The sequence below is a fragment of the Tachyglossus aculeatus genome, chromosome 4 (genome assembly GCF_015852505.1).
Source record: "Tachyglossus aculeatus isolate mTacAcu1 chromosome 4, mTacAcu1.pri, whole genome shotgun sequence".
In the NCBI taxonomy this organism is placed as follows: Eukaryota; Metazoa; Chordata; class Mammalia; order Monotremata; family Tachyglossidae; genus Tachyglossus; species Tachyglossus aculeatus.
Window position 1 is genome coordinate 45,684,346 of NC_052069.1, and position 13,072 is coordinate 45,697,417.

Sequence of the window (13,072 nt, forward strand, 5' to 3'; positions counted from 1 at the left end):
CCGGGGGTCAATGGCGGGACGGGCGAGAACGAGGTACGGTGAGGAGATTAGCGGTGGAGGAGCGGAGGGTGCGGGCTGGGCTGGAGAAGGAGAGAAGGGAGGTGAGGTAGGAGGGGGCGAGGGGATGGACAGCCTTGAAGCCCAGGGTGAGGAGTTTCTGCCTGATGTGCAGATTGATTGGTAGCCACTGGAGATTTTTGAGGAGGGGAGTAACATGCCCAGAGCGTTTCTGGACAAAGACAAGCCGGGCAGCAGCATGAAGTATGGACTGAAGTGGGGAGAGACAAGAGGATGGGAGATCAGAGAGGAGGCTGATGCAGTAGTCCAGACGGGATAGGATGAGAGCTTGAACGAGCAGGGTAGCGGTATGGATGGAGAGGAAAGGGCAGATCTTAGCAATGACAACCTCAGCAGTCCTCTAGACTGGAAGCTCCTTGAGGACAGGGACTGTGTCTACCAACTCTATCGCACTGTGCACTCCCACACATAGTATAGTGCTCTGCACACTTACACACCACACACACACAGAGTAAGCACTCAATAAATACGGTTGATTGATGTGCTATTTGAGCTACACTTGGGTGGAGAGTGCTGCGTAGATCCACTCTACTTTGTAAATGTCAGAAGAACCTGGGTTCTAAACCCAGTTCTGCCACTTGTCTGTTGTGTGACCTTGGGCATGTCACGTCACTTCCCCGGCCCTCAGTTACCTCATCTGTTAAATGGGGATTAAGGCTGTGAGGCTGTGAGCTGTGTCCAGCCCGATTAGCTTTTATCCACCCCAGCACTTACTATATTGCCTGGCACATGGTAAATGCTTAGCAAATAATCACACTTACCATTATTATTCACTGCTCTTCTGGGTAGACCAAGGTTTAAAATGGGGATGCCTTGGGCTATTGTTACTGACTTCCAAACAGAAGGGCAAAGATCTTAGCCTGAAGGTTGCACAGATAACTTTTTTCCACCCAATGACCAATATGGTAGAATCCCCCAAAGTGTAACACTCGCTCTGCTCGGTAAGCCTTCTCCTACCCTGACTCTCCTGTTGCCAAGAACTCGAGTTCCACGAGCCATTGTCACTCCTCAACCAGTGGAGCTGAAAAAGCTGATTTCTTTTTTTCCTGAATGGCCCTCCTCGTGCCTGGCATTGAAACCTGGAGCGTGTGCCAAGTAGAAAAGAAAACACAAAGGGGAATCCCCGGGTAGAAATCTGGCAGGTTTGTAAGAAAATTGCCACACGCTTAACTAGATTGTGGGGCCGGTTTCAGAACAGCGAGTGAGGGGACCTGGGCGGGCCTAGAGGTTAGAGGATTAGAAATCAATCCATCAATCGTATTTCTTGAGTGCTTAAAATGCCTACCTCCTGCCACGAGCTCCATACTGAAGACTAGAGCAACCTTTGTCTCTTTGTTGTGTGATGTAGAATGGAAGAGTGGCCAGAAAGTAGACTCAGGGGACTACCTCATCCTCATGGGAACACATCCCTGTTCTTGTCTTATGCTGTCGAGTCATCTCCGACCCATAGTGATGCCATAGACACATCTCTCCCAGAATGTCACACCTCCATCTTTTTTTTTTTAAATGACATTTATTAAGCGCTTACTATGTGCAAAGCACTGTTCTAAGCGCTGGGGAGGTTACAAGGTAACCACCTGCAATCATTCAGGTAGTGTATCTAGAGAGTTTTCTTGGTAAAAATCCGGAAGTGGTTTACCATTGCCTCAATCAATCAATCGTATTTATTGAGCGCTTACTGTGTGCAGAGCACTGTTCTAAGCGCTTGGGCCACTGATACCCAGCACAGGTGAGTTTTGACTTGTAGCTGACTGCCTTCCACTGGCTTGCCCCTGGCCAACCTAGGAATGGAATGGGTATGCCTCTGCAATCAATCAATCAATCAATTGTATTTATTGAGCGCTTACTGTGTGCAGAGCGCTGTACTAAGTGCTTGGGAAGTGCAAGTTGGCAACATATAGAGACAGTCCCTACACAACAGTGGGCTCACAGTCTAAAAGGGGGAGACAGAGAACAAAACCAAACATACTAACAAAATAAAATAAATAGAATAGATATGTACAAGTAAAATAAATACATAAATAAATACAGTAATAAATATGTACAAACATATATACATATATACAGGTGCTGTGGGGAAGGGAAGGAGGTAAGATGAGGGGGATGGAGAGGGGGACGAGGGGGAGAGGAAGGAAGGGGCTCAGTCTGGGAAGGCCTCCTGGAGGAGGTGAGCTCTCAGTAGGGCCTTAACCCTACTCCTTAACCCTCTGCCTGACTGTCCCTGCCATAGTTGAGATTAGTAGAGTACAGGAAACTCTCCAGGTGTGACACTAAGAGAGGAACATATAATAATAATAATAATAATGGTATTTGTTAAGCACTTACTATGTGCAAAGCTCTGTTCTGAGCGCTGGATAATAGTATTTATTAAGCGCTTACTATGTGCAAAGCACTGTTCTAAGCACTGGGGAGGTTACAAGGTGATAAGGTTGTCCCACAGGGGGCTCACAGTCTTCATCCCCATTTTACAGGTGAGGTCACTGAGGCACAGAGAAGTTAAGTGACTTGCCCGAAGTCATACAGATGACAGTTGGCGGAGCCGGAATTCAAACCCATGACCTCTGACTCCAAAGCCCGGGCGCTTTCCACTGAGCCACTAGTAAGGCTAATGAATCTAGTGGATGGTGTGTCAGATTGGAATCTAGAAGGGCAATTAATCAATGGTATTCATTGTGAGCCCCATGTGGGACAACCTGATCACCTTGTAACACCCCAACGTTTAGAACAGTGTTTTGTTCTCTGTCACCCCCTTCTAGACTGTGAGCCCACTGTTGGGTAGGAACCGTCTCTATATGTTGCCAACTTGTACTTCCCAAGCACTTAGTCCAGTGCTCTGCACACAGTAAGCGCTCAATAAATATGATTGAATGAATGTATGAATGAATGAATGAACCGTGCTTTGCACATAGAAAGTGCTTAACAAATACCATCATTATTATTATTATTATTATTGAACATTTACTGTGTACAGAGCACTGTACTTAAACACTTGGGAGAGTATAATCCTCTTCAAAGATCTTATGGGTAGACTCGATCTTTGCCCCTACTTCTGCCAATAGTTTCACTGTGTTATACAGAGCAAGCCACTTACCTCTCGGTATCCGGAATCTTCATCTGAAAAATGGAAGAAATAACATTCACCTATTCCCCCTTCCTCCAGGATTACGGTGAGGAAAATTGGCATACTCTCTAAGAAAGCATTTCGAGCACTGCTGATGAAAGGTTCTTCTAAATCCAAAGAATTCATCCTACTTAGTTACCCCAATCACCATGCAGTTTTCAGTTTTACTTCTTTTCAGTCATTCATTCAACATGATTTATTGAGCACCTACTGTGTGCATGGCACTGTATGAAATACCAGGGAACAATAATAATAATGGTATTTGTTAAGGGCTTACTATGTGCCAGGCACTGTACTAAATGCTGGGGTGGATACCAGCAAATCCGGTTGGACACGGTCCCTGTCCCACATGGGAATCACAGTCTCAATCCCCATTTTACAGATGAGGGCACTGAGGCACAGAGAAGTGAAGTGACTCACCCAAGGTCACACAGCAGACAAGTGGCAGAGCTGGAATTAGAACCCATAACCTCCCTCCCCACATCCGCCAAGCTAGCTCTCTTCCTCCCTTCAAGGCCCTACTGAGAGCTCACCTCCTCCAGGAGGCCTTCCCACACTGAGCCCCCTTCTTTCTCTCCCCCTCCTCCCCCTCTCCATCCCCTCGCCTTACCTCCTTCCCTTCCCCACAGCATCTGTATATATGTTTGTACATATTTATTACTCCATTTATTTTACTTGTACATATCTATTCTATTTATTTTATTTTGTTAATATGTTTGGTTTTGTTCTCTGTCTCCCCCTTCTAGACTGTGAGCCCACTGTTGGGTAGGGACCGTCTCTAGATGTTGCCAACTTGGACTTCCCAAGCGCTTAGTACAGTGCTCTGCACACAGTAAGCGCTCAATAAATACGATCGATTGATTGATTGATAACCTCACAACTCTCAGACCTGTGCTCTAGCCACTATGCCAGGCTGCTTCTCAATGAAGTGGAAATGGAACAGTGGAGGCTAAATCAGCCACTGTTCCTGATCCACACCTAGAGGGGCAGCAGACACACAAGGGAAAACTGAAATGATGAAAATGGCAAACTAAAAGAACATGGACAACGATAAAAACAATAGGCTGCCAGCTTGTTGTGGGTAGGGAATGTGTCTCCCAACTCTTATACTATCAGGCAAAAACTCCTGCATCAGGCAGAAACTCCTCACCCTGGGCTTCCAGGCTGTCCATCCCCTCGCCCCCTCCCACCTCACCTCCCTTCTCTCCTTCTGCAGCCCAGCCCGCACCCTCCGCTCCTCTGCCACTAATCTCCTCACTGGGACTCATTCTCGCCTGTCCTGCCATCGACCCCCGGCCCACGTCCTCCCCCTGGCCTGGAATGCCCTCCCTCCGCACATCCTCCAAGCTAGCTCTCTTCCTCCCTTCAAGGCCCTGCTGAGAGCTCACCTCCTCCAGGAGGCCTTCCCACACTGAGCCCCCTCCTTCCTTCCTCTCCCCCTCCCTATCCCCCCACCTTACCTCCTTCCTCTCCCCACAGCACCTGTATATATGTATATCTGTTTGTATGTATTTATTACTCTATTTATTAATTTTATTTGTACATATTTATTCTACTGATTTTATTTTGTTAATATGTTTTGTTTTGTTCTCTGTCTCCCCCTTCTAGACTGTGAGCCCGCTGTTGGGTAGGGACCGCCTCTATATGTTGCCAACTTGTACTTCCCAAGTGCTTAGTACAGTGCTCTGCACAAAGTAAGCGCTCAATAAATATGATTGAATGAATGAGTGATATCCAAGTACAGTGCTCTGCACTCAGTAAGTGCTCAATAAATATGGTTGATTAAGAGCTGGAGGGTATTTTTAAGTTCTTCAACACTGTGGCAGGTTAGTTCAGAATCCAACAGACACAACCTACCCAGCTATGTGTATGGAGTGACTTCAATGACAGCAGGCTCCCAAAAAGAAGACAAGGACCCTATTTCACTGGACTGCTCCATTAACCCTTTGACTACCTGGAAATCTGCCATCCCTCCCTCCCTCTCGGGATCTTTTCGACTCTCCCATCTTTCCCAGCAGTAACTCAAGAGGAGATCTCCCAGCTCCTCTCAGTAGCAACCTCCACCCACACTTCTAGCCCCATCCTCTGCCCCTTTTCAAAACATTTGCTCTGCAAATGCAGAGTACAGTGCTCTGCACACAGTAAGCGCTCAATAAATACGATTGATGATTTGCTCTGTCCCTTCACCCTCTCTGACAGCCATTTTCAACCGTTCACTTTCCAGTAACTCGTACCCCACTGTTTTGAAATAATAATAATAATGATGGCATTTGTTAAGCGCTTACTATGTGCAAAGCACTGTTCTAAGCACTGGGGAGGATACAAGGTGATCAGGTTGTCCCACGTGGGGCTCACAGTCTTCATCCCCATTTTCCAGATGAGGAAACTGAGGCACAGAGAAGTGAAGTGACTTGCCCAAAGTCACACAGCTGACAAGTGGCAGAGCTGGGATTTGAACCCATGACCTCTGACTCCCAAGCCCGTGCTCTTTCCATTGAGCCAAGCTGCTTCTCTAATAATAATACTAATGGCATTTGTTAAGCACTTACTATGTGCCAAACACTGTTCTAAGTGTGGGGGATACAAGGTAATCAGGTTGTCCCACATGGGGCTCACAGTCTCAATCCCCACTTTACAGACGAGGTAACTGAGGCCCAGAGAAGTGAAGTGACTTGCCCAAAGTCACACAGTTGACAAGTAGTGGAGCCAGGATTAGAACCTATGACCTCTGGCTCCCAAGCCAGAGCTCTTTCCACTGAGCCACGCTGTATGTCTTCCCTATCCTAAAAAAAAAAACTCTCCCTTGACCCAGTAGTTCCCTCCAGCTTTTGTCCCACTGCCCTCCTAAACCTTTCCAAATTATTTGAGCGAGTGGCATATGCCTGCTGACTCCACTTTCTCTCCTCCAACGCTCTCCTTCATCCCCTCCAATTTGGTTTCTGGCCCCTTCTCTCCACAGAACCTACCCTCTCTAAGGTTTAACTCTCCAGCCCTGACCTAGTTCCTTCTCTACAATCTCAAATTTCCTCCTGGACATCTTTACTTGGATGTCCCTCAAGCTTAACATGTCCAAAAAAGAACTCCTCAGCTTTCCACTTAAATCCTGACCTTCTCTGTCCTTCCTTCATTCATTCAATCATATTTATTGAGTGCTTACTGTGTGAAGAGCACTGTGCTAAATCCTTCCCATCATTGCAGATAAAGCCACCATCCTCCCTGTCTCACAAGCTCATAAACTTGCCATTATTCATTCATTCATTCAATTGTATTTATTGAGCGCTGTATTTATTGAGCAATTGTATTTATTGCAGAGCACTGTACTAAGCGCTTGGGAAGTACAAGTCGGCAACATATAGAGACGGCCCCTACCCAACATTCGGCTCACAGTCTAGAAGTTAGTTATCAGTCTAGTTATCCTTGACTCATCTCTCTCACTGAACCCACGTACCCAATCTGTCATGAAATCCTGTTGGTTCTACCTGCACATCTCTAGAATCCCCCTCTAGACTGCGTGCTCACTGTGGGCAGGGAATGTGTCTGTTTATTGTTATATTGCACTCTCCCAAGTGCTTAGTACAGTGCCTGCACACAGTAAGCGCTCAAACAATATGATTGAATGAATGAATAGAATCACCCCTACCTAAATGACTTGTCCAAGGTCACACAGCAAGCAACTGGGGGAGCTAGGATTAGAACCCGGGTCCTCTGACCCCCAGGATCGTGCTCTTTCCACTAGACCATGATGCATGGATGGAGGCACGCCCAATTTGCAAAAACCTCTGATGGGTTCAGGCTGAGGCAAGTTCTGGGATGAAGACTGAATAAGCCCAGACCATGCCCAGCAGAGTATACAACCAATCATTTGCATTAATTGAGCACTTACTAAAAGCACTGGACTAAAAGCTTGGGTGATTAAAATTCATTTATTTATATTAATGTCTGTATCTTCCTCTAGACTATAAGCTTCTTGTGGGCAGGGAATGGGTCTATTGTTATTCTCTCTGAAGTGCTGAGCAAAGTGCTCTGCACACAGTAAGCGCTCAATAAATACAACAGAGTTGACAGACACAATCTCTGCCCTGAAGAAGCTCATAGTCTAGTGGGATACAGCCAAGAAAACCTCTGGGGTCAGCTGGGCAGTCACAGAGTGTGAGCCCGTTGGGTAGGGATTGTCTCTATTTGTTGCCTAATTGTGCTTTCCAAACCCTTAGTACAGTGCTCTGCACACAGTAAGCGCTCAATAAATACGATTGGTGTTGCTCATTAATCTACTTAGAGTCTTTAAAGATCACCAAGGCCAGCTGGGTGGGCCACTTGGGCTTGTGGTGTTAGCGGTCAGAGCGTAGGAGAGCAACAAAAAGCAGCTGACCACAAAGGCTGCAGTTTGGTTTAAATTTTTTGTGGTGGCTAAGAATCAGTCACCATCTTTTTATTATTTCCAAATAACTTTTCTTCTGTGCTAATTATACTCTTTATTCACTTGCCCAAATAAAAAAAACCAAACCAACAATGCTCTTTCAAATGTGTAACTGGTTATTTAGAGCATGCTATAAAGGAAATTAAAATAGGCAATCTCTTATCGAGGCTAAATACCATTTCTTTCTCTAACACTTGGCGGTTAAAATAGAGTATTTGCATTATAAAAAGCATTTCCAAATGGCTTTGTCTGCTATTTTTGTGCATTTAAGTGAAAGGATGGGATGGCAAGTGTTTTCAAACATGTAGATAAAAAATAGCTACCCAGGAACCCTAAAGCCTCGGGAATTTCTATACTGTAAGAATAATTCAGTGCATTTCTATAAGGCTTCTTTCTCATAGTATTTAGTGAAAGATATAATGAATTCTCACATTGTTCCTGTGTGGCACAGGACAACACGGTTGAGTCTTCTAGATAGCGAAGAGTAATCTATCAAAGCAATGCCTAATATAGGCTGTGAAAGGCCAGGACAAATGGACAGATGAGTTGTCCACTGCTTTCCAGCTTTGTTTGAGGGAGGGAAAGTGTTTGAAAAGCTGAACCATTTTCAGAAGTGGATATGGGAGTCTTACTCCTCAAAACCCCTGTCCTGAGTTAAAACTATAAAGTATTTGTCCTGGAGGCAAGCCACTGGTCAAATTTTTTTTAATGGTAATTGTTAAGCACGTCTCCCTTCTAGACTGTGAGCCCGCTGTTGGGTAGGGACCGTCTCTCTATGTTGCCAATGTGGACTTCTCAAGCGCTTAGTACAGTGCTCTGCACACAGTAAGCGCTCAATAAATATGACTGAATGAATGAATTATGTGCCAAGCACTCTTCTACGCTCTGGGGTAGACAGAAATTTATCAGGTGGGACACAGTCTCTGTCCCACATGAGGCTCATGGACTAAGTCAGAAGGAGGAGGATTTATGAGCCTGAAAGCTCCTCTAATTTGGAAACTTGTTGTAGAGAACTCGTCTTCCAACTCTGCTATACTGTACCGTTCCAAGAGCTTTGTACGGTGCTCTGCACACAGTAAGCACTCAAAAAATATGATTGATTTAATCCGTCTTCCAACTCTGCTATACTGTACCGTTCCAAGAGCTTTGTACGGTGCTCGGCACACAGTAAGCACTCAAAAAATATGATTGATTTAATCCTCATTTTATAGATGAGGTAACTGAGACCCAACGAAGTGAAGTGACTTGCCCAAGGTCACACAGCATGCAACCAGCGGAGCCGGGATTAGAACCCAGCTACTCCGGCTCCCAGGCCCACGCTCACTAGGAAACACTAGGCCATGCGGATTGCCTTTGTATTGTATTAAACCACAAGAAGACTCTGGTCACGAGCTCTACTAGAAGCGTCTTTACAATTCTTAAGGGGATAGAGGGAGAAAGGACCCCATCCTTGTACTCAACTATTATTGATTCACCGCCCCCCCCCCCCTTCATCAATGGAAAATTTGAGAAACAATAGAGAGGAAGTTACGCGAACTACCCAAAATATCACAGGGGCCACAGATCTGCAAAAGGTGAAATCGGCGATCATTTGTTGCCAACTTGTACTTCCCAAGCGCTTAGTACAGTGCTCTGCACACAGTAAGCGCTCAATAAATATGATTGAATGAATGAGTTTGAAAGGGAAGAATCCCCAACCCACATGTTCGGGGGCAGATGAAGACAAATGAACAGAAGATAAGCAACCAGTTCATTCTCTCCTAGTTCATTCATTCATTCAATCGCATTTAATCAATCAATTGTATTTATTGAGTGCTTACTGTGTGCAGAGCACTGTATTGAGTGCTTACTGTGTGCAGAGCACTATACTAAGTGCTTGAAAAGTACAATTTGGCAACAGATAGAGACAATCCCTACCCAACAACAGGCTCACAGTCTAGAAGTTTATCCTGGTCAGTGGAAGCCACTCATTTTCAGCCCACGTAGCTCGGGATTTTTGGCTGTGACACCGCATCCTCAGGCATGTTTCCTGAGGGCTCTGTTTGTACATATTTATTACTGTATTTATTTATTTATTTTACTTCTACATATTTATTCTATTTATTTTATTTTGTTAATATGTTTTGTTTTGTTGTCTGTCTCCCCCTTCTAGACCGTTAGCCCATTGTTAGGTAGGGACCATCTCTATATGTTGCTGACTTGTACTTATCAAGCGCTTAGTACAGTGCTCTGCACACAGTAAGCGCTCAATAAATACGACTGATGATGATGAATAAATATGATTGAATGAATGAATAAATACGATTGAATGAATGAATGAATGCTCAATAAATACGATTGAATGAATGAATGACCAACATGTTTTGTTTTGTTCCCTGTCTCCCCCTTCTAGACTGTGAGCTCGTTGCTGGGTAGGGACCGTCTCTATATGTTGCCAACTTGGACTTCCCAGGCGCTTAGTACAGTGCTCTGCACACAGTAAGCGCTCAGTAAATACGATTGAATCAATGAATGAATCCTCGCCACAGAACATACAGTATTCATTCACTCATTCACTCAGTTGTGTTTACTGAACACAGTGTGTTGTAAGCACTTGGGAGAGAACACTATAACAATAAACAGACACATTCCCTACTCACAATGAACTTCAACCTAGAGGGGGAGACAGACGTTAATATAAATAAATAAATTACAGATACGGATATAGATGCTGCGGGGCTGGGAATGGGGGGTGAATAAAGGGAGCAAGTCAGGGCAATGCAGAAGGGAGTGGGAAAAGAGGAAAGGAAGGTTTAGTCAGGGAAGGCCTCCTGAAGGAGACGGGCCTTCAATAAGGCTTCGAAGGGGGGTGCGGAGTAATTATCTGTTGGATAATACAGTACAAAACGAACATCCCAGAGAATTCCCATGGTGGCCCGTCTCTTCATCGGGCCTTAAACCTACCTTCACCCACTTTGATATAAATGTTTCTTGAGATCTTGAGCTCAGTGAAAGAAGTGACTGCTCCATATTCCTTTTGAGCCCATTGCAGCAACTGATCGTTTCTCTGTGGGAAGGTCTTTTCCGCAGTAGTCGCTGACTGGGAGAAGTTACCGGCCTCAAACTGGACCAGGGAACCTCGAGACACCTGGTGGGAACAGAAACGTACTCTTACTCCACAGGTCGCCATCACCCCAAGTTGAAATTCGGTGGTTAGGAAAACCCAGCACATCGTCCACTGATCACACTGCAACCTGGCCATCTTGGTTAATCAGTGGATGTCTGCCGTTGATTCCCTTCCCTTGAGCTATTCACACATTTTCCTTGAGCTATTCACGTTTGACACCCACTCAACCACATTGTTTTTCAAACGTTCAAATAAAATGCAATTACTCTAAATCATGAATACTCCCAAGGAACACAATAAGTGTTGGGGGAATATACTAACAGAATTGGAAGATACGTTCCCTGCCCCTAATGAGCTTACAGTCTTTTACAGTCTCTCTAACTGGAATTCCCTTCCCATCGCATCCGACAGACCATTCATTCATTCAATCATATTTACTGAGCACTTATTGTGTGCAGAGCACTGTACTAAGCGCTTGGGAAGTCCAAGTTGGCAGCATATAGAGACGGTCCCTACCCAACAACTGGCTCACAGCCTAGAAGTGATTAGAAGTGACGGGCTCACGGTCTAGAATACCACTGCTCAACCCATCTTCAGGGCCCTTCTGACATTACTGATGGAGAAGCAGCATGGCTCAGTGGAAAGAGCCCGGACTTTGGAGTCAGGGGTCATGGGTCTAACATGCCCACATGTGACCTACAATTCATGATCCATTCAATTTGCTTTTATGAAGATATGCATGCCATCTCTGATGGTCACCACAGTTTCAAATGAAAACAAAATTGTTAGAGAATAAAACTTTTAAATATTCAGGATTGAACTTCCCAGTGTTCCTAATCAGTCCCGTAGCTACTTAGGTATAAGTATATTAAGACACAGAGCACTATCTTTAACGACAAAGCAGTTCATAAGAAGGAACAAAAACAATCCTTAATAATTTCTCTTACCACTCATCCCTGAAGGCATTCAGCAATAATCACTGGATTTCCCCAAATCACTGTCATAAGCAAAGACCTAAAGAATTCTGTTCGATTTCCAGTTTGGTTTGAAAGGACAAAAAGGACCAGAACTTCCTCCCTGCTCTGAAATTAGAACTAGCACACCCTCAAACTTCCCAAATTTTCCCTTCATTCTTATTTACCAGCAATATTTATGACACTACAAACCCAGAAATTCTGATCAAACAAAGGCATCTACCCTAAAAAGAATCCCTACCCCAATGTCATTTTTACTCAAATCTGGCACCGAAAAAGACAAAAACCCAGAAATCCTTTATCTGTCTGCCAAAATAGTTGCAAATATTTAGGCTAACATCTGCTTAACCTCTGGACGATCCTCCTCACGTGTTCTCCTTCAGACCAAGATCATAAAGCTCTTTCATTTTTAAAAAAATACAGTGAATGTCTAAGAGTGGGACATGGGATAAATCACCTTAGCACACTCCTGAAGGAAGAAATTGAACTGGGTAAATGGGAGAGATAAGTAGTCACAAACTGGGAACAATTAATTCTTGCCTCATTTAAAATCAGGAGAGCACAATGGGACATTTGAGCCTTTGAGGAAGTGCAGAGAAATCTGGAAAACCTAAATAGGAAGAAAGCACTGGGCTTTGGACATTCTTTGTTGTGGAGAGGGGGATTCCGGTAGCAAACCACCTGTATCCAGTTTCCGGGTGAGGTGAACAGTTAAGGGCCTCGAGTTATGCACCAGTGAGAAAGCAGAAATCCAAAAGACAATACGGCCAGAGCTGAAGTCCCTGGCCTGCAAACCAGCATAAGTAGTCCACGCCAGAGTGGCTAAATTCCAGGCCCGACACTCTTTTCTCCAGTCAGTGAAGGGAACCTCAATTCCCTCTCCTACTACCCTTGATCCGGAGAAAGCATGGAGGAAGAAAATGCAGGATTTGGCAGAAATTCTAGTCAACAAACCTAGGACCCAGATAAGATCGTGAGGCCTTCCAAAAACCTGTGATCCCCTTTTTACTTTTTTTTAATGGTATTTTTTAAGTACCTTCTATGTTCCAGGCACTTTACTAAGTGTTGGGATAGATAAAAGGTTGGACATAGTTTACGTCCCACATGGGGCTCACATCTTAATCCTAGTTTTACAGATGAGGTAGCTGAGGCCCAAGGAAGTTAAGTGACTTACCCAAGGTCACCCGGCAGACAAGTGGCAGAACCAGGATTAGAATCCAGGCCCCTCTGACTCCCAGCGCCATGCTCTTTCGACTAGGCCATGTTGCTTCTGCTGATCACGTTTTGAGGTCATTGCCTTCTATACCTTTCCAGAGACCCTGACATCTGATGAGGTAACAGCTGTGGAGGGCAAACTAAACTTTGATTTCCTGAAT

General features: G+C 44.8%; 1 protein-coding gene across 1 annotated transcript in view; it reads right to left on the bottom strand.

Annotated features, from left to right (window-relative positions):
- Positions 1-13,072, bottom strand: part of TGFBR3 (transforming growth factor beta receptor 3) — a 323,588-nt gene that overhangs the window by 87,633 nt on the left and 222,883 nt on the right. The window contains exon 5 of the mRNA XM_038744742.1: positions 10,560-10,743. Within this exon, the coding sequence (XP_038600670.1) occupies positions 10,560-10,743 (184 nt within the window). The remainder of the gene's footprint in view (positions 1-10,559; positions 10,744-13,072) is intronic.